The sequence below is a fragment of the Nyctibius grandis genome, chromosome 6, assembly GCF_013368605.1.
Source record: "Nyctibius grandis isolate bNycGra1 chromosome 6, bNycGra1.pri, whole genome shotgun sequence".
Lineage (NCBI taxonomy): Eukaryota > Metazoa > Chordata > Aves > Nyctibiiformes > Nyctibiidae > Nyctibius > Nyctibius grandis.
In genome coordinates, this window is record NC_090663.1 from 67,509,489 (window position 1) to 67,534,603 (window position 25,115).

Sequence of the window (25,115 nt, forward strand, 5' to 3'; positions counted from 1 at the left end):
TATATATGAAATTGGCAGTATTGTGCCACAGACGACACTCTCCTTTTTTCTGCAGGTGGCAGGAGACAACTCTGCTCTCTTCCACAGGTATGCTAACTCAAGGCACTATGGTGCTCTCTTAAGACGAGGGGGTTGTACTGACCTGTATACACAATAACCTTGTCTTGAGCCATTTATTATCTCCAGAAAGACAGCTGCCCTTCTATACAAGTGGAAGTATAGTTATACCATGTAAGCTGACAGCCAACAGCAAAACTACACGTTCACTTAAGTAAGCATTTATTAGAGAATCCTTTAACATGAAATTATACAAATAAAGTTTGTATAAACGCAAGTCCACACTGTGTCATAACATGAATGGCAAAAAGAAAGTAAAAACCATAAAAGCAAACTAGTTGACTGCTATGTACAGTTGGACACAGTTGTGTCGTACACTAAAAGTCTTTTACAAAATAGTCATTTCCTCTCACGAAGATCACGCTCCATTCACTCACGATGCGCTGCAAGATGGCTTTGTTGCAGTATCTCTACCTAAAAATCAAGACAAAATGTACGTCAGATCTGTGCGAGTTACTACAAGAATCGTTAAAAGGTCCATTTTCATGAACTGCTTTAAGTCTTCTATATATTCCTTTCTTCACTGTTAAAGATCATATGCATATTTATTAAGGTAACATGAGAGGTTTTGTTACCCATCATTAATTTATCTTCCCAAATACAGCCATTCAGCCCATTTAGGAAGCTACTCCAGAACAACACACATCCAATTTAGACTATTAATCAGGCTCTGGATAGTTTTTCTTCCAGTAGAAACACTGCCAAAAGTGTTTCCAAATATTTGTTTATCCATCGGAATGACTGCTGTGCAAACACAAGTCAGGTCAATTTAGTTCAAAAACAGTCCACGTGCATATGATCTTTAATGTTTTTCCAGAATTAAAAGTTCGTTTTGGTTTGCAGATTTCACTATTAGCTATAAAAAGAAAAAAGCAAGCATTAAATCTTAAAAGAATGCACACTTAAAATGAGGTTCCACAATTGAAATACAACACTAAACAGAAGACCAAATGATTAAGCTGTAAAGGCATTTATGTACTTTAACTCCTGTAAAAAACCATTTAAGTTAAGACACTTAATCTCCAAAAAGATTAAAAAAAGAAGCCAAAGTCTGAAGTTTTCCACTTTAATCTTTACGCTGGTACATGAAGTTGGAAGAGACCATACCACAGGACAGCGTTTTCTGGTGTATGCCTTGCGCTCTGCCTGCAACGTGCGACCCCAGAGATAGACGTGGTCAGGGTGACACACGGCCTGCAATGAAGTTCCCGCTGGCGGGTACAAACAAGGTATAATGTCAGAGTTAGAAGACAACATTCTTGCTTTCCTTAAGTTGTACCCATTTCAGTACTTTACCTGTTAATACTTCTAATAAGTTTAATTATTCCTCTAGACCACCTGGTACACAACGCAAAACAGAAAAACTCTTATGTTTTTCTGAGGTACTAAAGAAGATAAAGTCACATTTTTACAAAGTTAAAGATCTATAGACACTGTAGGCAAAGCTGGTTTAAAAAAAAGTATTTTTTTAAGTTAACAAAAGCTTAATTAAAGGAAAAGTCATGCTACACAAGTTTTTACTCTTCATTTGTCTATTGATCTTTAAATTAGATTAGACATACTCAGAGTGGACCTTGCACTAATGTACACACCTGTTTCCTCAAGTACTAGGTACTGCTTTAGTACGGCTGGTAGTTGTTTTGGTGATTGCCGCCACCACGGGATGCCTTTCCATATGTGCTTTGTTGACCTGTAGATAACATGGGGGCGGGGGGAGAAACAACCCAGAAGCATTAAGATTAATGTCTATCACTTCGAAGGAGATTGCTCCCATACAGTACACCACCAGGGCTACTCTTTAGAGCCATGTGTTTTGAGTAAAAGGTGTTACAGAACAAGTTACTAGAAGAGGCCCCCGTTTAAAGATGCATGCTATTATTATCTAGCATGAGACCTAAACCACTTACCACTGTAATCTGTGTATCCTGGCCCATATCCGTAATTGGGATAGTTGTATCCAGAGTAGTCATATCCTCCATAGCCACTGTAGCTTTGATCACTATAAGCGCTATTGTAGTTTCCATATCCTTGATCATAGTAGTTATTATATCCTTGATTCCAGTTTTGTCCCTGACCTGAAACCAAGTATAGCATTTCTAAGTTACAGAACTCAGTATTTCACTTCTCTCCTATACCACTTCATCTAACTTTCTATGGCAATCTTTCTATGCCAGAACTATTACCTGGAAGAATCCCCTTATCTTCCCAAGAACCCAAGAAAAATATTTTTCTAAAAAGAACTGAGGCATCTCATTTAGATATGAGAGATGGGTCATAAGATCTTATCACCCACAATGTTAAAGACAGACAGCAGGTAGTCCTGCTCATAAAAACAGCCAGGGAAAACAAAACAGCACAACACTGAAAGCATGCACTACAGCAGCTCCTGCTGTTTTCCTTTAACTTCCATTTCAGATCACTAATCGCCTGAACACCAAGTTATATACCACAGGATCAGCTTTACTGCACTGTGTTGGTTGCGACTGCTTGACTTTTTAAGACTGACATGCATTAACCTGTAACGTAACAGCTGATTGCTTCTCATCTATTTCTGAAGTGTAGCAAAGTGACTGTCTTCCTCTTTAGCAAACAGCTCATGGTTTCTCGCCCATGACCCAACAGTGTATCCCTTCACATGAAAGGATAACTGCACTATCCATTTAGCTATGCTATCAACTGTGGGTATACAAAAGCACCCTACATCCAACTTGCCACTTCACCACTTGAATGCAGGCAGAGCAATTCTTAAGCTTCCACAAGCAATCGCAACACCAAAATACCACTCACTAACAGGCTACTTTCCACATTCAATTTAAACATGGGGTCTGCACACAGCCCGAAACCTGGAATATCTACAGATACCTTAGTGTTTGATACAGACGCTTAAGCATCTACATTAATTTCAACATCCAAACCACTCACCCCGTCCACGCCCCCTTCCACCTCCTCGTCCACCAGCCGCATTGCTTTTTCCTCCTTTCTGTTGCTGCTGCTGTTGCCTGTATACCTCCTTGGGCTGTGCTACTTTGATCTCACACTGTAAAGACAAAAATTTTTTAGCTCATCAAGAATTTCAAGACCATTTTGTGAGCTGCTTTCAGGGAAGCCTACAGAGATGGTCTATTTCACATGCTAAGAACAAGAGCTTCCGTACCTTGCCTGAACCAATTTGATGGTATCTGCTTTCCAGTAACTTCTTTACTGGCTCTTCATCTGTGTACGTGATAAAACAGAAGCCCCTCCTTTCATTAGTCTTTGTGTCCATGGGAAGCTCAATGTTTTCAATCTGAAATCAAAAGTACCTACCAATAACACACAAAATCCGTAAGCAACTCTTTAAGCTGCCAGAACCATTTGGCAGTCTAATGTCTATGCCAACTGCTTTTGAGAGCTTTAAATCAGTCCATCTCAACACTATAAAATCATTAACATACATATAGTTTCAACAATCCCTAGTTTTACGTAATCCTGAGCCTGCTCTCTCCTCACAAATTCTTCTGTCTTAAGACAGAGGCAATACTGCACTTGAAAACCAGAGCGGTTCTTATATGCCATTATACTATACCTCGCCAAAAGCGCCGAAGTACTCCTTAATCTGTTCTTCAGATGTATCCGGACTCAGTCCACCAACAAACACTTTTTTTGGTGGCTCCTTCCCTTTTAGGGCTTTTGCCCTTTTAGGATCTATTAACTTCCCATCCAGTTTGTGTTCCTTCAGTTCCAGTACCTAAGAAGCACACAAGGAAACAAAGCCTCAGATCACTACAGTGACACAGGCACGCTTTGTACTATTGATCCACAATAAATCCACCCACCTTCTCCACGCTGGCAGCATCCTTGAAAAGCACAAACCCAAAACCCCTCGACCTCCCAGTGACCGGGTCTGTTTTAATCGTACAATCCACAACCTCGCCAAATCGAGAGAGATACTCTGTCAAGTCTTTCTTGCTGGTGTCCCAGCTGAGGCCTCCGATAAACATTTTCCTGAAACGCAATAAGTACGTACGAATACGCGCAAATACACGCGTGTACACACACAGAGCTGGGTGCACATGCACGCGTGGAGCACGGAGCAAGCCCGCTCGTGGCCGCCGCAAGCCAAAGGCGATCAGGAAGTCACCGCCACCCGGCTCGGCTTGCAGGGCTCGACAGCCGCGCCCGCTGTCCCAGGCCGCAGGGGCAGCACCGGGGTAACGGCAGCGGCTGTCCCGGCGCGGCCCCGCCGTTACACGTGGGCCTGGTCTGCGCATCCCCCCCCGCCCCCGAGCCCGGAGCAGCGCGCGCCCCCATAGGCTGCAAGTGACGTCACGCCCCCTGATTGGCAGCTCCCCCTCCCTGCCCCACGGAAAGTGGGTCACCGGCCCGGGACACAAAGGCGGGCGCGGCCATTGGCGTAGGGAGGTGGAGGCCCCACCCCGCCAGGTCCCGTCCCGCCCCGCCCCCCCAGCGCCCGAGCCGCCCCCCCTCCCCCGCGCGGGGCCCAAGAGGGCGGGTGAGGGAGATGGAGGCGCGACCCCCCCGGCCCTACCCGTCGTCCTGCTGGTTCTTGCTGGCGTTGATCTTGGAGCCCTCGGCGAACTCCTCCGGGCCGCCGCTCATCTCGGTCGACTCCTCCATGGCGGGGCGAGGGCGCCGGGGCTACTCAGGAGAGCGGCGGAGACAGCGGAGACCTGCACAGGCGAAAAAATGGCGGCGGAAGAGACCCGGGCACCGCCTGCGCCGCCCTTATATACCCACGCCGGCAGCCAATCAGCACCGCCCTCTCGCCTGGCGCCGCAGCGCCCCTGGCGGCTTCCGGCGGGCCTGCAGCACCCGCCCGCCTCTGGGTGTCCGAGCCGCGGCCCGGCTGCTCCGGGTGCGGCGCCGGTACAGCCGTGCCCTGCCGCGGGTCCCGGGCTGCAGCGTGCGGCCGCCATCCGCGCCTGCCTCGCACCTCCGCGTGCCCAGTACTCCCCGCGCCCTTCCCGCCGCGGGCCCTGGGGCGAGGCGGGGGTCGCTCCCCTGGGCGGGGATGGGGACCGGGACAGGCGGGCTCCGGCGCCGGGGCTGGGGTGGGTGACATGCAACCCAGAAACCCCGTTCAGGAGGCGGCGGGGCGGGGCCGGCGCGGCACTCCCCGCCTCCGGGGCGCCGCCGGCGCTGCACTCACCTCCCGCGATCCGCGGCGGCAAGGCCCCGGCCTGGTGCCCCGCGCAGCCGCAGCCGCAGGGCGGAGCGCCCGCCGCCGCAGCGCTATCTCGGTGCGCCCCGCGCCGCACGTGCCGCCGCCGCCATGGGCGTGCTGCCGGTGCCGGCGGAGGTGCGCGCCATCCTGCTGGACATCGAGGGCACCACCACCCCGATCGCCTTCGTCCAGGTGAGACCCGGCGGGGCGGGCGGCTGCGTCCTCCCCACGCGGCCGGGAGCCCCGCGGGCACCGCCGGGGGCCCCGTTAGCATCGCCGTTATTATCATGATCCCCCCCAGCCCCGGCAGCCGGGTTGGGCATGCCGCGCCGGCCACATTTATGTGACTACAAGTGCCCGTCGCTGGCACGGCCCCGCTGCAGGGGGGAAGCGCCTGTGCCGCGGCTGCGGCCCTGCGGAGGGCAGGCCTGAGTTTCGTCCAGAAGCGTAAAACCGCGAGACATTTTCTATGTTTTTCTGAATAATGCTCACGAGAACATGTGTCTCGTTGTACTGATCGCCTGCCTCTTCTGTGGGCAGGGGAACAGAGAACTGCTCAGATCCAGGGCAGTTCAGTAAATGACCTTTTCATGGATATCGGGCAGTTGGAGCGCGCTCAGCCGCATTTAGGAAGAGCCCTCGAGCCATCACTGTTGCTCAGATGGCTGGAGCTGCAGCACCTCACCCTAGTTTGCAGAGAGCCTGAAGTACTATCTTGGGGTTATCCACTGCCTTTTCCCTTCAAAAGGGTGGTACAGTCAGATGCCTCCAGTGTCACCAGAGATGTATGTCCTTCCTCCAGCATGCACAGGACCAGTATAGGGGGAGGGTAGCACAGAGAGTGCAGCTGTACATGAGGAGAATTGTACTAACAGCGAATATGTATGAGTGGCTTCCCTTGCCTAGGAGAAGGCTTAAGACTGTTGAAAATGTTGGTTTAGGTGCAGGGCACTGGGAAGTCTGCAAGGCCAGCAGGAGCCATCAGGACAAACACTGTAAATGTGCTATTAAAATCTGCAGTTCTCCAACCACTGTGGGTCCCTCCTCTCCAAGAGGTTTTGGTCCCTAACCAGGCTTTTGTGCTTCACAGGAGGGAGCAATTTGCTTCACAGGAGGGAGCAATTTGCTCGTACTTAAAACACCAAGTGGAATTATCCCTGCTCCTGCCATTAACCTGTATTTCCCCAGGAGACACTATAGCTTTTGGTGGATCTTTTTTGCTGGTAGTTTATGAAGGCGCTTTGTGACCCACATGATGTGCAGAGGGGTGAAGGCTCTTGCGAGGGTTTCTAGGTGTTTCTGCTAACACAGTTTAACAAATGAACAACATGACCTACATCTTTCCTGTCCATGTTCTTCCAGTGCTCTTGAAGACACTTCAGGTCTAGGTGGTGTTACAGCTGTCTTCCTCCCCTCATTATCTTTTGATTTCAACAGTTTGAACAGCTCAGATTTCTTACTAACATCTAACAGAGCAGTGAAGCTGGTTATACCCACCTTGAATACGTTTTGCTGTCGTGCAAATAACTTGCAATACGCCTGAGATGGTTTCCTACCCAAAGTCTTTTTGTTGCAGGGAGGCCAAATGAGTTACAGTTCTCAATAAAACTCAGTTTGCTGGAAATCCTGAAAATGCTTGAAACAAGTTATTCCACTTGGACTTTCAGTTAACCTCCTTAATTTCTATTTCCCTTTAAAAGGTCCACTGCTGGTTCTGCAGACATTTTATTCTTTAATATTAAAGGATTTTATTTAATCCTTTCTTTAGTATTAGAATTATTGAATATGCAAAGTAAGGAAAGAGAATGAGCCAGCTGATGAGTGGATTAAGGAAAGATAACAGAAGAGAGAATATTTGGTGGCCCTTAGTTAGAGGTCACCAAGTTTTCTCTTTTGCTAGGTCCACCCTGGCAGAGAAAAGTACATGGTGGGGGAGAGATGTAATTAGATAAACTACATCCCCTGGGATTTGCCACATCTCCTGTAAAAGAGCAGGTTGTCACTGAACTTTGTGACAGTTTGCATGGACATTGAGAGGAAAATTGACTCTGGTTGCTTGAAATCCTACAAGCGCTAATTACAGCATGCAATGTGGGTGTCTACTGATGGTAAAAATACCACCGTTTCTATACTGGGTTTAACATTGCTGTGAGCAGTTGTGAAGGCTTGGGAGGGCTGTCAAGCTGTGTTTGCTGACAGCTGTTTCTCCATCCCGCCAAGCTGTGTTGGGGCAGCCACATCTGGGGCTGGACATCGCCAGGAGCCCGGCGGTGCGGTGATAGCACCATCTCCTCGGCACGCACGGGAGGTGGACAGAGCGATGGGAGCTGTGCACAGGCAGGCTCGGGTCTTCTGCTAGCCAAGATAAAAGAGAAGCGGGTGAACTTATAAAGGTCAGTAACAGCCCCAGTTAAACCCATCAAAGAGTTTGCAGCTGCCAACTTTTGCTGAAGGCTGAAGTCTCGGAGATGGAGGTATTTCCTTGCAGGATGCAAGGAGTCTTTCTTCCGCACAAACTCATGGCCTTTTAAACTTAGTACTTCATTGCCTGGGATCATTCATGACATCCATAAACTGTCCATGACTCCAGCTGTCATATGGATGTCCCCTCTTGGACCACAGACCGATGCATTTGCCAATGGGCCAAGGCTTTTACCCTTTTAAAATCCACTGAATCACAGAATACACTGCACTTTCAGAGCCTGTTTGGAAGTTTTTCTTTGCCAGCACAAGAGCATGAAACACTGCTTTTGGAAAGCAACTGGGACCTTTTGACATCTGAGTCGTAAGGGAGGTTAAACCAAGTCAGTGGGTAGGTTGCATTTCCCAGTGGGTACTCTTTAATTTCCTCCATGGTTTAAAAGACAGTTTGAAAGCAACGAAGCTCAAATAAAGGAAATGAGAGAGTAACTGAGGATATTACAAGGCATGTTGATTTCCGTAGACAAGTTTGTGGTAATTTTCCAGGCATTTAAGAGATGTTCCTTTCCCCTAAATTTACATTGTTTTTAAAATATACAATGTGGGAAATGCAGTGTTGGTGTAATAGAAAATTCTGCACTTCTGCCACCACATCATGCTCTCAGGACCACTGTTTTCTTAATTCAGTAACAAGTTAAAGGTGACATACAGTGAGGAGAAAAATATCACTGGCCATTTTTTGAGGAGAGATGAGCTCAGGTTAGTTTCCTCCCATCTCCTCCCCATCTCAGATTTTTCCCAATTAAGAAAAGCTTGGTTCTGTACCCAAAGGAAGGAGCTCCTTGCCCTTCCCCTTGTCCTGAGGCTCTTCCTGCACCCAGAGATGCCATGGCGGTGGCTGCTTGTGGCTTCTCAGTTGTGAAACACCACTAATGAGAGCAAATTGTAATTATTTCTGGTTGCCCTTGGGATCTCCGGAAAGGTTTGTAATTTTCCTGTGGCACTTTTCCCTAACTCCGTTTCATTTGCAAGACTGTCCTATGAAGCTCAGTGTCACTGGACTAGAGTTTTCTTTTTAAAAAGGTCCTCTGTCTCTGGTGAGAAGCTGAGATGTGTTTTCAGAATGACCTTCATTAGGACAAGCACCCCATTAAAAATAGAGTATTATAACTTGTCAGTTTGGCGTACATACACAGTCAGCCATGTACTCCTCAGCTGATGGGGTCACATCTGCCATTTGAGACATTTTTTGGCAAACCCCAGAAAAGTTATCACCCACCTTTCCATCTTGGGATTTAAAAGTTGCAGCTACATAAGCATTTGTGCAAAAAAAATCCACCTGCACTAATCTTGGCCCAAGGTTGGTTCTGACCTGTAACCAGGCAGACACCCTTGGAAGGTAGTTTCATAAGCTGCGGTACTGTTGGGGAAGCTCGAGTGGGGAGAATAACTGTACATACCAGCATGTGCAAATGGTTGCTTTAAAAGCAAGTCAGCCTTACCTCTGCAAGGTTAAAGGAGCTGCCTGTTTTTCTTGTGTGCTGCTAGGAGACCTTGTTCCCTTACATCAAAGACAATGTGAAGGAGTATCTGCGCACTCACTGGCAGGAGGAGGAGTGCCAGCGGGACGTTGGACTTCTGAGGAAACAGGTTAAGTAACGGAGCTACACCGTGTCTCTCCAGGTTTTCACGGCATGCCTGAGACTTGAGGTCACTAAGACTCCCCTAGTCACCCAACATGAGCCCTACCTCTCTTTGCCCCCCACAGAGGCTGGTTGCCTCGATGGGCTGATTCTCCCCCACCCAAAGCCTGGAGTTGTACTTGGGGAGGGCTGGTCCTTGGTAGGCAGCAGCTCAGCTGCTTCCCTCAGCTCACCTTGGTCTTCATGGCCCCTGAACAGGCATCGAACCATGGCTTTTGAGTTTCATGCCTGCACTGTGCCCTTCTCTTGCTGAAGCCACCACCTGTGGCTTCCAGGTGCCTGTTTGGGAAGCAGCGTGAGGGATAGCAGAGTACTTGTATCACACAGGGCAGCGTATCCTGCCTCTGTACAGGGACATGGCATCAGTTTGAAACCTGTGGCTGTCTGAAGCCAACAGATACGTTTGCTTCTTTGCCTTAATTTCAGTACTTAAATACTTAAGAAAGTTATTTCTCATTAGAGTATTTACAATACAGCTACAGTAGTGCTAATTGTTGGGTTTGGAAAGTACAATCCAAGCAAGTGTTTCTAGACACTACTGATGTCTGAATTTCCCATTGAGAAAAGCATCAAACAATGTTGTAACTCTTCATGTGAAGAGCAGTTCAAGCTGTGTCCTGCACAGAGGCACGTTGCTGCAGGTGTTAGACCCCTTTCCTAAATTGAGATGTTGAGACTGCTCTACCTCTTCCCTCACCTCTTTTTATCATGGGTAATCTTCAGGCTCAGGAGGACTCCAGCTTGGACGGGGCCGTGCCGATCCCTTTGGAGAGCGGAAGCGGGGAAGAGGAGCTGGAGCGGGTCATCCAGGCGGTTGTAGACAATGTGCACTGGCAGATGTCTCTGGACAGGAAGACGACAGCGTTGAAGCAGCTGCAGGGTCACATGTGGAGGGCAGCCTATGCAACTGGGGACGTCAAAGGAGAGTGAGTAATTGTGTGCAAGAGTAATTGTTTGCGAGAGTAATTGTGTGCCCCTTTCCCTGCGGCAGGTATGGGGTGCATCTTTCCTAGATGTCTGTTAGCAGAATAGCTCCATCAGCCATTCCTGGAAACAGCCCCACGTACAAATGCAAATAGGATTACTGCCTCTGTTGGAGAAGCCAATACATTCAGTCGTGACTTAAGCCAGACCACTGCTGTTGTGGAACCAACTCCAGACACTTCATTTCAAACTTGATCCTGCAGTGAGCTTAATCTTTGGATCTAGGGAACCAAAAGCTTACAGTAACCTTGGGGCTGACCAAGTTGTCTCAGTCCCCACTGGGAAGATGACAAGGGGGTGAAAGTGTTTCTGCTTAAGGAATAATCGGCAGGTACATGCTGGGGAACAGCCACTTCCAGCCATCTGGGCAGGGTCCATAAAGGAGACAGGGTCTGAGAAACAGAACAAGGTAATGGGGGCATGACATGGGGCAATTCTGCTCCCATGACTAGTGGAACATTCATCTGGGACAACTATCTTCTGCATTAAAAATTCAGAAAATGTCTCAATATTTCTCTGCAGAGATTACTTGGTAAACCAAGACTCTGGGCAGAAGTATGAACTTCTTACCGTTCTCCATCTTGCATTTTCTATCCCTGAATTGCACTCACATTTTGGAACAAGCCTGAACAAGCCAGGGTTGCAGGGTCAGGTCCTTTCAGTTGTTTCCTCCTGCTTTGTCTCTTACCTGAGCATTTCCTGCCTTTCCACTGCTTTTTGTCTTCAGGCTCCTCTTTATGCTTCAGCCACAACACAAGGGTGCATAAGTAGGGACAACTGGAATTAAGCCTGATTTTCTTATTTAGGTCAAGAGGTGCTTGGTTAAACTATGCATTTCAGGGTCCTAAGGAAGTAAAACAAACCCTTAAGTTCACAAAGTGTTTTGCTAAAGGAAGAATGAGGAAGAAGAAAAAAACCTCACAGAAAAATGTAAACATCCACCAGAGAAAGCAACAAAACCCAAAAGCAAGTCAAGATGGACAGACATCCTGTTGGTTTTCTTTTTAAAAACAGAGCTAATCGTCTTACAGTAGCCCAAAAACTGTAGAGCTAGCCTTGCTGCTTGGCAGCATCCAAGGAGTGAGATTGCTAAAGTCTCCCCCTCACCCAGCTGTATCTGGCACATCAGTGTCTGAAATCCAGGCACTGAACTCAGCCTGTGAAAACATGAAGGTGGCTGGGAGTTTCTGCAGGTACCGTAGAACCTCAAAATATTTTCAGCTGACACCAGAGACATTTAATAAGTAACTATGAAAAAAAGTGAACTTTTTTCAAAAAAATCATAACATAACAAGGCCCTGCGCAGATGGCTGAGACACTGCAGATGAAGAAAGGGCCAGCTGATTGCTACAAGTCTGCAAAACTCAGTCCAACACCTCCTTTTGCATCTATTTGGAGTCCTCTTTCTTCAGGCATTCAGATGCTCAGATCCCCTTTTTGGGGCAGTACCTTTGGGCCTTGGCCCAGGTGGCCACACAGAGCTGTGCAGTGCAAGTGGGAAGGCTGTGATTTGGACTGGGATGAAAACTCATTTCCCTGGGGATCACACCTCCACTCTCCATCCTTTTGCCATATCAAACTCAAACCCCCTTCCTGCCCTTCCGAGGCTGTTTATGGCCTTTCCTTACCAACGATCACACGTATTATTGAGAGACTTATTGTCAGCCTCACTTTGTCCCTCTTGATCATCCTCTAGCCTTCAGTTTCCTCCAGTACATGGGTCATCTTGTAAATGTCTTTTGCATACAAAGAGCTTTTACATACATGTAAGTGCAGCCCTGGAGAGGTTCTGTGGTATAAATGAGTATGAGGGAACCAACAGAAATGTCCATTAGCAGTTATGCAGCAATTGCCTTGGCTTTGATCCTCCTTCCCCCTCTCACAGCTTTGCTCCCTGCTGCTGGGCTTGTCTTCGGTTGGCCACTAACCGGGAGTTAGATGGAGCTCATATTTTGAGACTCATCAGCCCATTGGTGGACCAATATCTTGCCTTCCCAGCACTCTGCAAGGCCAGAAGAATAAGGGGAGGGATGCTGCTGCCTAGTGAACAGGAGCTGGTTCACCCTCTGCAGTGCAGTTAAGCCAGGGACATACCTGGCCCACGGGTAGTACTGTACAACCTGACCAAGTCGCTGAATACCTCTGACCTCAGTCACTTACGGGACAATCCTTTCCCAAGTTGTTGTCTGGCTTCAAACAGTTCTCACAGTGCCGCTCATTTAGCTCCTGCAGCTGTAGCCTCCTCTTAGCTCCTCCCTATGCACAGTCAGAGCCTGAACCTGTGGGATGGGTTTGCCCCATATGGATGCAGCTTGTGGCCATAGCTCTTACCACCAGGGAAACCTTTGTAGCTTGCAAGGCAGGTAGGACTCAGGATACAAGAGCTTGTCTTCTCTGTTCTCTCCCTTATTGCTCCCTCACAGAGAAAAGCGTCGGGATGCCATTTTCCCCAACATTTTCTCCCCTCTCCAAATTGAAGGGGTTGGAGAAACTCCTGCCAAATGTCTGAAACAGCTCATCAAAGCTGCTGTCTGCATAGCAGTCAGTGAGCTGCTCCATTAGCTGGAGCTAAGAATGTATCACCTGCTGCTGAAATAGACTCCCTGGTTGCAGAAGCCCTGAGCAGATTGAGAATGAAGTCCCCTTGCAAACTAATGGGACAATTGTCACAGTGCCTGGCTAAAAATGTCCCTCCAGGTGCCTCTGGGTTTGCCCTTACCTTACCCTGTTTTGCTCCAGAATCTTCGAGGACGTGGTTCCAGCCATCCGGAAGTGGCGGGAAGCGGGGATGAAGGTCTATATCTACTCCTCAGGCAGCATTGAAGCCCAGAAGCTTCTGTTCGGATACTCTACAGAAGGTGATATCCTAGAGGTAGATAACCTTATCACTTTTCTTACAGCTTCTTCCTCTGCAGAGCACTTCCCTCCCACAACTGCCCGTGCCGTAGTGCTTCATGAATAGAGTCTGGTACAGGAAGGTGGGGCAGTGGGTTTGACCTGCGGGAGTTAAGCTCAGCCAGTTGAGTATGCTAGCATGGCTGCATAGGCCCCTTGTTACTGTGGTAGAAAGGAAAGGGGATGTCTCGCTCAGAAACAAGGTTTAGCCCTGCTCTTCAGGTGGCACTCAGCAACTGCCTTTGCTTTTCTCTCTCTTTCAGCTCTTTGATGGCCACTTTGATACCAAAATAGGCCCCAAGGTAGAAAGCGAGAGCTACAGAAGGATTGCCGCCAGTATTGGGTGTGCCACCAACAACATCCTCTTCCTGACGGATGTCCCTCGAGGTAGGTGGCCTGCCAGTCCTGCTGACTCTCACCTGTGCGAGGGAGGCAGGGGCTCTTTAGACACATGCTGCTGACTTGTCACAAGCACCCCAGAAATGCTGCAGCCCACCTTGCCTCAGTGGCATCCCCCTAGCTGCTGCCATGCTCCTTCCTTACACATCCAGGCTCTCACACAGCAGTGGGATATCTGTGAGCAGTACTGCAGTGAGGGAAAATAGGTCAAGTAGAAAACCTACCCTTTCACCAGCAAGCAAGGAGAGACTGTTAAAGCAGAGTGGAGCATTTGCTGAAGCAGTTGGCATGCCCCATTTACAAACAAGGTCAGTGTTTTTCGTGACCTGTGCTCAGGGGAACAGACGATGTCTGCTGTGCTGCTACGTGGCACATGCAGTGGCTGGTTCTTTGTGCCACTTACCATTAGGTTGTGTTCAGCAGCAGGAAAACATTGCTCCTAGTTGCCAAGACTTGACCCCTGGAAAGCCAGGCTTGGGAAGCTAATTTAATTTCCTGCCTTTGCTGGAAACATCTTTCTGGCAGAGATGGCACTGGGTTGTGATCTCAGCCTAAGCCAGCTCAGCCCCCAGGAGTTAGCCCTTACCTCCTCCGCAGCCCTGGCAGCAGAGCTGGTGGGAGCTTGCAGTTACCTCCTTTTCCCTGTGTCATCTTCCTGCAGTGTCTTGCTGTGCTTGAGGAACAAAGGAAGCCTGTGAGAAGTGACTCCCAGTGGGGGGTGTTGGACTTGCCAACACCACAGCCTGACCACAGCCCAGCTTCTTCATTACAGGAATTGAGCTGCCGGTGCGTGCTGCCTGCATGGTGCCTTGGACAGCCATCAGCTGGGAGAGGGGAGGAGGTGGCAAGGCAGCCAGCTCCCATCCACTCACGTTACATGGCAGCTACAGGTCTGCTAGGAGCTGGTCCCTCTCTAGAGCCCTGCAACGCCACGTGCAAACACTGCTCTCTCAGTGTCAACCTCTAAAAGCACTTTAGTGCTTTGGGGCGTCTTCAAGCCTTAAAGACCCTCATGTGGAGAGGTTGGTAAGCACATCTCATCTCCACTCTCCCCACCTTTGTTTGTTTCAGAAGCAAATGCAGCTGAGGAAGCGGATACTCACGTGGCTGTGGTGATCAGACCAGGCAACGCAGGACTGACGGACGATGAGAAATCATATTACAGCCTCATCTCATCTTTCACCGAACTTTTCCTGCCTTCCTCCACTTAGGGAAAGCAGTGCACGCACAAAAGACTGTGCTTCACCTCAATTGTCCTTGTGTAACGTTAGGTAATTTTGTCCGTAATCAGAATTTAAAACCAAACCCACATCATGTCTTGGACCTGCAACTAGGGCAGGCAGGTATGGATGGAAAGTATGGTTCCTTATGCAGTAGGACAGAGGTCTGCAGCAGCCAGCTGGAGCTGGGAACAGGGTGAGGAGCAGCACCCGTGAGCCCTGCTGTTCCTCCCTTTTCCCAGCTAGCAATTAGCTCAGGGAATGCTTCCTTCAGACTCACCCAGTGAAATCTGGTATTGAGATGCCCACCACATGCTCCATCATTTTTAGAAACAGTCTGCAAACAAGGTGTCCCAGAGGGACATGAGGGGATATGAGCTTCTCCCTGCAGATGGGGTTGCTGGCTAAGTCAAAACTTTCAAAGTTAGGGGGGGTTAGGATGCCCAAAGGAAAATGCCAAATGTGGGCTATAATATGTGGTTTGGGCTGCCACAGAAAAAGCCAGCTCTTGCTGCAGGCAAGCTCTTTAGACCAGGAACAACTTAAATCTTGGGTATATCCACAGCATGTCTAGGTACAAAACAGTACAACTTGCATACGGAAGCTGCTTGGAGCCACACAGCCAGCCTAGCAGAATGAAGTAGAGTCAATATAAATATAGCTTTAAAAATTAAATTCTAGACCCACCTCACTGGTGCATCGTGATGCTGGGCTATGAGATCCAACTGGCCAAACACCAAAGTCAGCTTGGCCAGGAACCCGTGGAGCTTCTCAGTAGCCAACATCACCCTGTCACAGTCATAGCACTGGTCAGCTGTGAGCAAACCTTGACAAACAACTGCTTCTGAGGGACACATCCTGCTGCATTTAATGAGAAATAAAACCCTGACCTTTTCACCCACCCTACCTAAATTGTGCCAGTTTATATCAGATGGTCATAGAGCTTTTCCTAATGTAGTAAATAAAAACACAACTTTGCTTTCATTGTGTTCACTCCATCCCAGTATTTAGCCTTCCTGTCTATCACCAGTGATCTCAGCACCTAAAGGCAAATCTTTTTTTTTTTTTTTAAACCTCTGAATACTTTTTTTCCTGCTTTTGCCATCTGTGGTCCTTTCTTTTAGGCAGACAACCCTGTCCTGCCAAGGAAGCTGTGTCACCTCCCCTACCATCTTACGATTTCAATAGGGGCTCGGGGTGCAGAAGTGAGAGCCACAGCTAGGTTATACCTAGTAATAGTGGAGGCAGAGGCAGTCTGAAACCCCAGTTCCCTGCTGCTGGCACTTCATGCATGGGTGTCACTTGCTACTTAACTCATTTCTGCACGGCTGCGTTTGAGCTTGCCCTCACAGACAGCCGAAACAGAATACTAACGCGCACGTTGCCTTCCTGAGCTCTGATTTACACCTACAGGCTTCCCTGTTGAGGGAGGCTGCTGTGTAGACAACAAGCAAGAGACAGGCATTTGCCAGCATTGCCCTTTTAAAACTTAGATGGTAGCAGGTAAGGCTGTGAGGCAGCTAGTCTGGATGCCTTTCTGAGCTGTGGTATGAGTGTGATCCTCCTAGAAAGAGCCTGATAATTAGCACTGTTACAGTAAGTGTATCTGCATGGCTGAATAGTCCCTGGCTTCTTTAAGTGTTAATTTTAATCATGACACTGTAAATACCTTTTGTTTTGCCTTTGCCATCAGAAAGCTATGGATGGGGTAGGGGACAAAAATAAAACTCACTTTCTTCATAAAAGCACTTTATTTAGTGGTCATATTTCAGTGTATATCAGTTGTCATTTAGTTGTACTGAAATGTGCTGTTAGAAATACACTAAGAAATGTACAGTTATCACTAAAAACCTGAAGTTCAGTTTGGATTGCATATAGGAAAAGGAGAAAAAAAAATTCACAAACACTTTTTTTTCCTTTGATAAAATTACAAAATATAAAATGATAAACTGAAAGTATTAATTTATTTTAAAAAAAAGTCACAGTGGACTATTTGCAGTAAAACACTCTTAAAACGGATCGCTATTTTGTGCTCGATATACACTGAATATGTGTGCCCATGTGAGAGGATCCCCACCTGCATCTTCTCCAGGCTGTCCCCTCCTGCCCTCACCTAGGAGGAGCTCCCCAGATGGGCTGCTGGGAGCCCTGCGCCTTACGCTCCTGTGTCCTTGGGCCACCCTCAGCACGTCCCTCCAGGAAAGCTGCCCACTAATGACACAACTACAAGGAAGAGGCCTTCAGCAGTCCAATGACAACCCTCTGTTGGCTGGAGATGATCTGGATTTATAACACTGGATTTATTCTCTGCCTGAGAACAGATTTTGGCCCACAGAAGAAAAAGTAAAGGGCTGGCTGAAAGCTTTCTACTTACGCTAGGTTTGGACAGAAGTTTTTCTCAACTGTTTCTCCTTTCAGGAGAGGCCTCTGACCTTTGCAGAAGACTGAATGCCCTCGTCCCTTTTCCCTCTCTGTCACAAATGTCACGGTACGGTACGAGTTCCCCTTCAAATGCCTTCTGCCACTGTTTTAATTTTTGCTTATTTTCCTGCAGCTCAGACAAGATGCAAACCTAAGCTGAGCCTGACTCGTGGACAAAAACAGGAGCCATGGTAATGAGAAGCAACTCCCATTGCTCCTGTCCCCAGCCAATACAGCAGCCTTCCCAAAATCAAGTTTTCAAACAGGGGCTTTGAGCTCCTACTTTTTCTTTGAAAACAGACCTTCTGTTTGAAAACCCCCCTTCAGGGAGGGAGAAGCCCATCTGGTTTTGCTGTTCCCTTCCTGCACCTCCAGCCCTCTGGCCACATCACCCAACCTCCGGGGCAGAACTGTTTCCCTGTAACTTGGAAGCCCACTTAAACCTGTGGCAGACTCCACTCAGGACAGCTGGCCACACTGAGGGGTCCAGAGGCCAGGCGTAGTGTCAGCATGTCTGAAGTTTGACTTCTACATGCTCAAGGAGCAAAACCAAACCCTATGCCAGAACCATCTACAACGGTTCTGTTCACATTGTAGATGAGCCCAGTGTCTCTAACATAATGTTTTCCCCCTCAGTGAACAAAAAAAAAAAGCTTTTGAAACATTACACATGATATGTGGTGGAAGCACTACACACCTACAAAGAGCAGCCTTTTCTGGATCATCTTCAGAGCACACAGGCATTCCCATCTTAATTCAGCACCTCACTTGCACCAGTCCCCATGGTTGAGTCTCAAACATGAAACTGAGCACAGCACTCCGCTGTGCCATCTCCTCTGGCCTGGGGATGGTCAGCCCAGCTACAAGGCAGCATCAGCCAAGTCTCACTTCCTGATCACAGCACAGCTTCTCCCAAACCCGGCTTTACCGTCGGCTGCTTTCCAGGCTGGAAGAAATGCCTGCTTTCTCGCCATAAAAGCCAGCCAGTTGGGGTCTTCCACTGCCCAATTCCAAGTCCAGAAGAAACAGCTGTTCTTACCCTACCAAGTTACACCAGTTGGCAGCAAAGAAAACAAGGCAAGAAATACACAAAAGATGCAGTCTGGTGACTCGGGAACTGGCGACTCCTGAAGACTCTTGGTGCCCAGAGAAGTCTGTTTCCTTCATCTCCTCCTCTGCAGAACAGGCTGAGGAGAGCCTGTCTCAGAGGGGCGCTGCAAGGACTGGCTGTTGAATGTTTTGAACAACAGAAGTGTGACAGAGCCACACAGAAAGTGTCACTGGTAGCACAAACTAAACAGCTTGTGCTCTCTCATGCTGTCCCTGAGAAGGATCCACTCTTCTTCAGCAGACAGCTATTTTTGTTTGGCTCTTAATGAGACGGCCACCCTCAGAGCCCTTTGGCAATGCGATCATGATTGCACATGAAAACAAACTCATCAAAAAAGTGTAAATGAGGTCATGTTTAACCCACGAGACCACACCTGCCCTCCTCCCCCCCTGCCAGAGGACAGGCTACACCTGATCTGTCTGGTACTCGGAGGCTTCCGATAAGCTTTCGGAAAAGCTCAGAAAGTTTTCCTGGTACTCAGAGCAAATTATCTCAAATCTGTAGTGCCTGAACTCCACTGCAAAGGTGCCAAAGTAGCACAGAAAGCACATCACCAGGCCCCACTGGATTCTGGAAGCATGCATGTGGATGCCCTGCGCCATGAGGATGAAATCTGGAAGAGGAAAGTCAAGGAGAACTAGTGGGAGCAGAGACACTGACAAGAATGAGGGACAGGGAAGACAATAAAATCTTAACAATCAAAGTCACCCAGATGACAGTCAACAGCCATCATCAGGAGAGCACGAATGTGGTGCCAGAGATTGAAGCGATATCAGCTGTCCAACAATGCCCATGGAGCACAGCAGCTCTCCTATATGGACCAGGGCTTCTTGATCCCAATTCAGGCTCATAAACATTTACAGAGGGAAAGACTTAGGCACAGAGAAGTCAATGACTTGCATGAACATCCAACTAGCCAGTGACAAAGCCAGCAAGCTGGGGATCTGGCTGTGGGCCTCTATCTGCCAGGCGCCTCATAGGGGGAACTGGATCACATCTCTGCACCGCAGGCAATGGGAACACCTTTCAACCTACACTGTGCAATCTTTCATTCCCTTAGATCACCTGCAAAATCATCCCTTTCTGTGAAATCCAGAAGCATCAGTCTATACAGTTGTTATACTGAAAGGAAAAAGAACGCTGTCAGAGCCAGAAGCTGCCCCTCCAGGCTCATGTACGCATGTGCTTGGACTGGCATCAGGGTCTCACTGCTGTGCCTCGAGTTGTGTTGGAGTACTCCATAAAAGCAATTCTCAGCTCCTTAATGCAGAGGACACCTTCCTGAGCTGGGGACCTGCCCTTGCCCAACACACATCTCTAAACCTACTGACTCTCCTGTCTCTCAGGATTTCCTCTGCACTCCAAGAATGAAGGATCACACACCTTCACAGGTAAAACAAACAAGCAGCCTCTCCCATGCTTTAACTACACAAAGCAGGTAATCCGAGACTTTTCATCTTGGGCTTAGTGTAAGCAACCAAAGCTTCATTTCAGCAAACAACATTCTGTGTCTGGCTTTAAGGATCTACTGCTTTCCTTTAGTGCAAGGGTTATGCACAAGCTGCATGGGATGGGGAGCCAGCCCCAAGCCTTTGCAAAGCCATTGAGGCAGGGGGACAGGGAATGGGACTCCTGCCTCAGCCTTCCCCCCTCCACAGAGAGCCCAAGGCCTTCAGTGCCAAGCAGCCAGCTGGGAAGGACTGGGCTGGGAGCACCCAGCATGTCAGTACAGGAGCAGCTACGCCCCGGCTTACCCAGCTGCTCCTGCTCCCAGCCTGGCAGAAACCTCCAAAGACGGCAGCACAGCAGAAGCCTGGCCCAGCTCCTCACATGCAGCCTTACCCCAGACGCGCTCTGGGCGAGCTATGGGCTTGGGGCAAGGGGAGGAGGGGAGCACCACAAGAACCAGGCAAACTCCCACGTTACATACACCAAAGCATGATGCTCAGCTACAAATTTTTCCAAGGAAGCTTAAAAGGCAACTGACAGTACATCTTCACACCAATCTGCTGTTCCTCTGGACACTGGCTGAAAGTTCAAAACCAGCCAAGTGACTAAGGAGTTGTTTTGAGAACAGGCTGTTCCCTGAAGAGGGAGATTAGCTTATTCCTCACCATTTATTCCTGCCCTCTTGCTTATCCCAGCACTAATGTAGATGCAACTATGCAGTGAATGGATCCACCCTAAATAAACACGCATGGCACATAAGTGCTGCTGTGAACAGAAGAGCTGGAGTGGGGCTGAAAAGCACAAGGTGGAGAGGAAGCCACATGTACATCCAGTCTGAGCGACCACAGACCCCACAGCCCGAATCCCATTTGTAAAGCACCTAGTCTTACCCAAAGTCCACATAACCCAGCAGCTCTCGACTGTGATAACCATCTTAAAAGGCAGAACTGGATATAGCACCCTGGAGCATTTCAACAAACACATCAATATCTTCTCATCTTCAGAAACCTGATTTCTTCCCTTGTTCCTTTGGGAATTTTTATCTCTCTTTTGCATAACCTTAAATGCTACTGTGTAGGTAAGCAGTGCTGCCATTAAATCGCACAGATACTGTTCAATATTGTAACCACTTCGGATATCACTAAGAAGTTTTAGAAACATTTATGAAAGAAGTGAGCCCATCTGTGAAGCAGTACATCCTGGTAAAACACAAGTAGCAAAATGAGCCAATCACAGGATCATGCCATGAACACAAGCTGAGCAGCATTCCTAAATGCTTTGAGATCCTAGGATGGATGTTAGAAGAGCCAATGTTCCCTGATGCAGGGAGTGTCAGACACATATGATACCTGGCTTCCCAGGGAGCGGGACAAAAGGATACAGAGCACCACACAGAGGGTGATGGTGGCCGACAGGGTGACTCGTGGAATCCCGACTTTCCGTCCCTCATTCTTCAGGTTGATCTTGAGGGTGAGGGCAGACTGGATCCAGCAAGCCAAGGTCCCAAAGCCAAAGGTCAGTGACGTGCCCACATTGTGGATCTCTTCATCGTTGGAAAGCTAGGAAGAAACAAAATGGTGATTGTTTTGACGCAACAGGAATCATCTGCTAGCTACCATGGATTGCTGCTGGGGTAGGATAGAGGAAAGTGGGAATCACTGGGGCATGAGACAGAGATGCTGTATCATTTCTTCTGGCAGAGATGTAAGGTGTAACATAACCAAGATGAGCTGACAGCTGTTACAGTCAAGCAGATCTTCTGCCCAAAGCCCAAGCACAGTGGAAAATGCAGTTGCTTGGGGACTGCCTCCACAGCTCCCTGACAACTCACCAATGCAGAGCTCAGAAATAAATTCTTCCCTGGGTCGATGTGATGGCCAGGGCAGGCAAGGACAACCCACTGGGGTCTTGTACAGCTCCCTGTAATGGAAGCAAACTGTGCAGCCTTCAATGCCAGCTACATGAAGCAGTGCTGCCTGGGGCAGAGGGTAGCCAGAGCCCTGACACCTCCGTTGAGCTACCACAAACCAAAACACAAGACACATGCTCCTGGTTGGGCAAGGTTCTCCCACCAAAAAGCTTGACTGCCTGTTCCCTCTCCTGCCCATCCTTGACCATTGGGGTTCGAGGCAATATGAACCCAAGCTCTCTGGACTGCAAGTGCTTCTCTGTTCCTTGGGCTCCCATAACTCACGGGGCTCAGCAACTGTGCAATATTGCAAGGCAAAAGGACAGCCAGGTTCAATGAGCAAGAATCTGCAAAGAGATCCCTTGAGGCTGCAAATCCATTCAGAAAGCCCAGCATGGACAAGACTTAAGCCAAACAATTTACTTTTCCCCTCTGCCTCTGCGTTTTTTCTAGAAAAGAAACAAGCAGTCTTTAATTCCTCCCAGCAGCCTTGATTCCTGTTCGGTCATTTAACAAATTCCCATCAAACACGACACAATCTACAAGATAACAGTCTACTTACTGTGCCTCCACTGATCTCTCCCCAATCCTCCCTACCCTGAGGTGTTTTTCAAGTGTAGGTCCAAATCATAGTACAGGCAAAAATGGGATTGAGCTGCCTTTCCCAAGGTAGCCTGCACTGCAAGGGCCTCACAGACATAATGTCCATCTAACACACCCAATCTGTAATTTTCCAGAAATATGATTTAATGCCACATTCAGCTTAGCAGACAGGCAGGGAAAATCATGGACTAAGGCTCATTACCACACACTTTCACGATTTGGTAAAAGATCAAAGCAAGGATACAGGTAACTAAGAATGAGTGGATAATTAGTTCAGAAATTATAACCAGGCATGATTCAAAGTATCTACTTTTAAATAACAATCATTTGCTCTAAGGAGCAAAAAAAGAAATGAGAGGTTGAAACTGCTTCCTAGTGCCTGCCCTTTACAAGAAATACTCTTCTCACACCTAGACAAGGCTCTTACAAAAGCATCGTAGTTCCTCACTGGGAAGCTCTCACGAAAAAACAAGACTCCAAGTTTTTGGCTTGTGCTGTGGATTTAGGAAGACCGGGTCCAAAACAGTCAAATTATCTCACACCTCATTCAATTAAAAAAAAAAAAAAAAATGACTGTAAAGGACACAAAGTTCCTGCAATTTCTCCACAACCCAACCAGGTACTCACCCTTCACAAAACAAGTACCTTTTCTGTATCGGCAGGAAAAACAGCTCCCTGCCTGACAAGCCAGGAAAGAAGCCAGCCTATGCTGACCTTTCTCAGTTCCTGCCATTATTGGGGGTCATTACTTGCACCCCAGTGAGAGGCAGAGCATCAGAGACAGCAAAGGGATGGGGAAACCCAAGTGCCACTGACTCTAATGCCTTGATTTTCACTGTAGACCTAACAGACACACTTGTGATCACAATAGATACACAACCGTACAGAGCCACATTGTGGCACTGGCAGCTTGTTTGTTTGTATAATGTTGCAGAACAGATCGAGAATTGGAGGGACCTCATCCAGGCACCAGTCACATAAGGAGAAGTCACAGCACTCCTCTGCTGCGTCCCTCTCGTAGCCAGTCTGAGGACAAGCAGGAGGTAGATTTAAACAACATGTTTTAAAAGGACACTGAACTGTCTGCTAAATCTGCATGGGCAGCTCTGCATCTGTTCGCACAGATGCATACACAAACTTCCAGCTCAGTCCTTTTACCCAAGACCATCTGTGCCAACCCCCAGGACTCAAAAGATTCAATAGGTTCCCTGCTCTGGCTCTCGGAAGGTCAAGTGTGAGCATGCAGGTGCAAATCCTGCTGGCAATACGTGAAAAATAATTGTGGCCCTTCATCTCAGCATGTCACTGGAGCCACATAAGCCGCAGACAGAGGTGGCAGAGCAGGTACAAGGAGGGCTGGGGCACAGCCAGACACGTTATTTCCTGAGCTTACATCACAGGTAGTTCAAAGACCTAAGCAGATCTGCTAGAAAAGCAGGAACCTCACAGCACGGACACAGCGGTCCAAGCCTGGTCTGCATTACCTGAAAGTTGCCGAGTAGGGTCATCCCAAACGAGGCCAAGCATAATGCCACCAGGCCGCTGACGTTCAGCCAAGGGTTTAGTACCTTCGGCTTCAGCTGAATGAAGCGCAGGACAGCCACGACAAGTGCTGAGAAGGAAACAGAATGCAAGGTGTGTCGTTAGGGAAAACATGCTGCAGTAACCACCTGGCCCCTCACCCTCTTTCTACCATGAGGAGAGAGTTCACTGCAGGCCAGCTAGCTTAGTGCTTCTGCATGGCCCCTCCCACTTAGTCATGGACAAGACTCAGCACAAGAAGTATTTCTCTTGTAATCCAGTTACGCCGAGCTCCCACGCTTCCTTTTCTCATGACGTTTTATCTAGAAGCTGGGTTGCAAATGTTCTGGGGGAAAGGACAGCACCTTCCCATTTGCCTGTGAAGCTCCCAGCACACAGTCTATGACATACACAACATGCATGCACATTTCGGCAGCTGGGCTTGCATCAAGTTTCACTCCACTCACGAGCACTGAGCTCTTTTGGAGGAGGTACGTCAAACCCCACCTGTATTAGAAAATGTATGAATGGCACATACATATTTCTGCAGGTTTTTCCGTAATGCCCACTGCCTCTTCTCCTCCTCTGGAACAAGTTGCTGATGCCACAAACATAAGCCAAAATATTGCACTGATTTTTCACAAAGACTGGAAGAGCAGTCCTTCCATGCTTACAATTAGCCCAAGCGCTATAATATGATATATGATACATTATATATATAATGCATGATGTATCATACGATGTGACATAATCCCAGGAGATATTCACATTGTATATTCTTGCTCTCCATAGGGAATGCTGCATGGAATAACACAGAAAGCCAGTCAATCAGTTGGCTTTCAGATGGGATTCAAACCAGACGACTAAAAAGCAATTTAGTTGAACAGGGAAATTCGCTGGTTGCTGCCGAACACCTTCTTATGCTTAAACAGATAGCATGCAGGTCATACTGTTGTAAATTGTCAGCGTTAGCAAATTAGATCTATATTTTCCACAAAACTCCTGGTATAATACCAAAAACATGGTTTAGAAAAATAAGGGCCCTCTAAATGAAAAATACCCACTTTTATCCAAATTGCAAAAGATGTTGGAATTTACTCTCTCACAATTTGCCCTAATGAATCAATCCACTCCAAATCCTTGAAAGAAAGAGAACTTTGTTCCCCAAAAAAGATAATTTCTGTTTTTCATCCCAAGG

At 48.0% G+C, this 25,115-nt stretch overlaps 3 protein-coding genes across 8 annotated transcripts in view; 1 reads left to right on the forward strand and 2 right to left on the reverse strand.

Annotated features, from left to right (window-relative positions):
* Positions 1–262: 262 nt before the first annotated feature.
* HNRNPDL (heterogeneous nuclear ribonucleoprotein D like) lies at positions 263–4,824 on the reverse strand. Of its 2 annotated transcripts, XR_011048498.1 has the most exons (9): positions 4,646–4,824; positions 3,933–4,101; positions 3,683–3,844; positions 3,272–3,403; positions 3,040–3,154; positions 2,025–2,192; positions 1,710–1,807; positions 1,225–1,328; positions 263–531 (listed from the first exon to the last, which is right to left on the reverse strand). XR_011048498.1 is itself a non-coding variant. In XM_068404294.1 (8 exons), exons 1-7 carry the CDS (start codon positions 4,732–4,734, stop codon positions 1,737–1,739), a joined length of 906 nt encoding a protein of 301 aa, XP_068260395.1. In that variant the 5' UTR covers positions 4,735–4,824; the 3' UTR covers positions 263–531; positions 1,710–1,736. The 2 variants fall into 2 exon arrangements, 1 of the variants encoding a protein (XP_068260395.1); XM_068404294.1 differs by lacking the exon at positions 1,225–1,328.
* A 503-nt stretch (positions 4,825–5,327) lies between these two features.
* On the forward strand, positions 5,328–16,651 carry ENOPH1 (enolase-phosphatase 1). The gene is made up of 6 exons (XM_068404296.1): positions 5,328–5,473; positions 9,251–9,352; positions 10,129–10,331; positions 13,129–13,261; positions 13,548–13,671; positions 14,755–16,651. Exons 1-6 carry the CDS (start codon positions 5,390–5,392, stop codon positions 14,892–14,894), a joined length of 786 nt encoding a protein of 261 aa, XP_068260397.1. The 5' UTR covers positions 5,328–5,389; the 3' UTR covers positions 14,895–16,651.
* The window catches only part of TMEM150C (transmembrane protein 150C), a 29,193-nt gene continuing 20,585 nt past the window's right edge, over positions 16,508–25,115 (reverse strand). For all 5 annotated transcript variants that reach the window (XM_068404300.1, XM_068404297.1, XM_068404301.1 and 2 more), the window contains 3 exons: positions 23,881–24,008; positions 21,266–21,443; positions 16,508–19,048 (listed from right to left, as the gene is read on the reverse strand). In XM_068404300.1, coding sequence (XP_068260401.1) covers positions 18,840–19,048; positions 21,266–21,443; positions 23,881–24,008 — 515 coding nt within the window. In that variant the 3' untranslated portion in view covers positions 16,508–18,839. The remainder of the gene's footprint in view (positions 19,049–21,265; positions 21,444–23,880; positions 24,009–25,115) is intronic.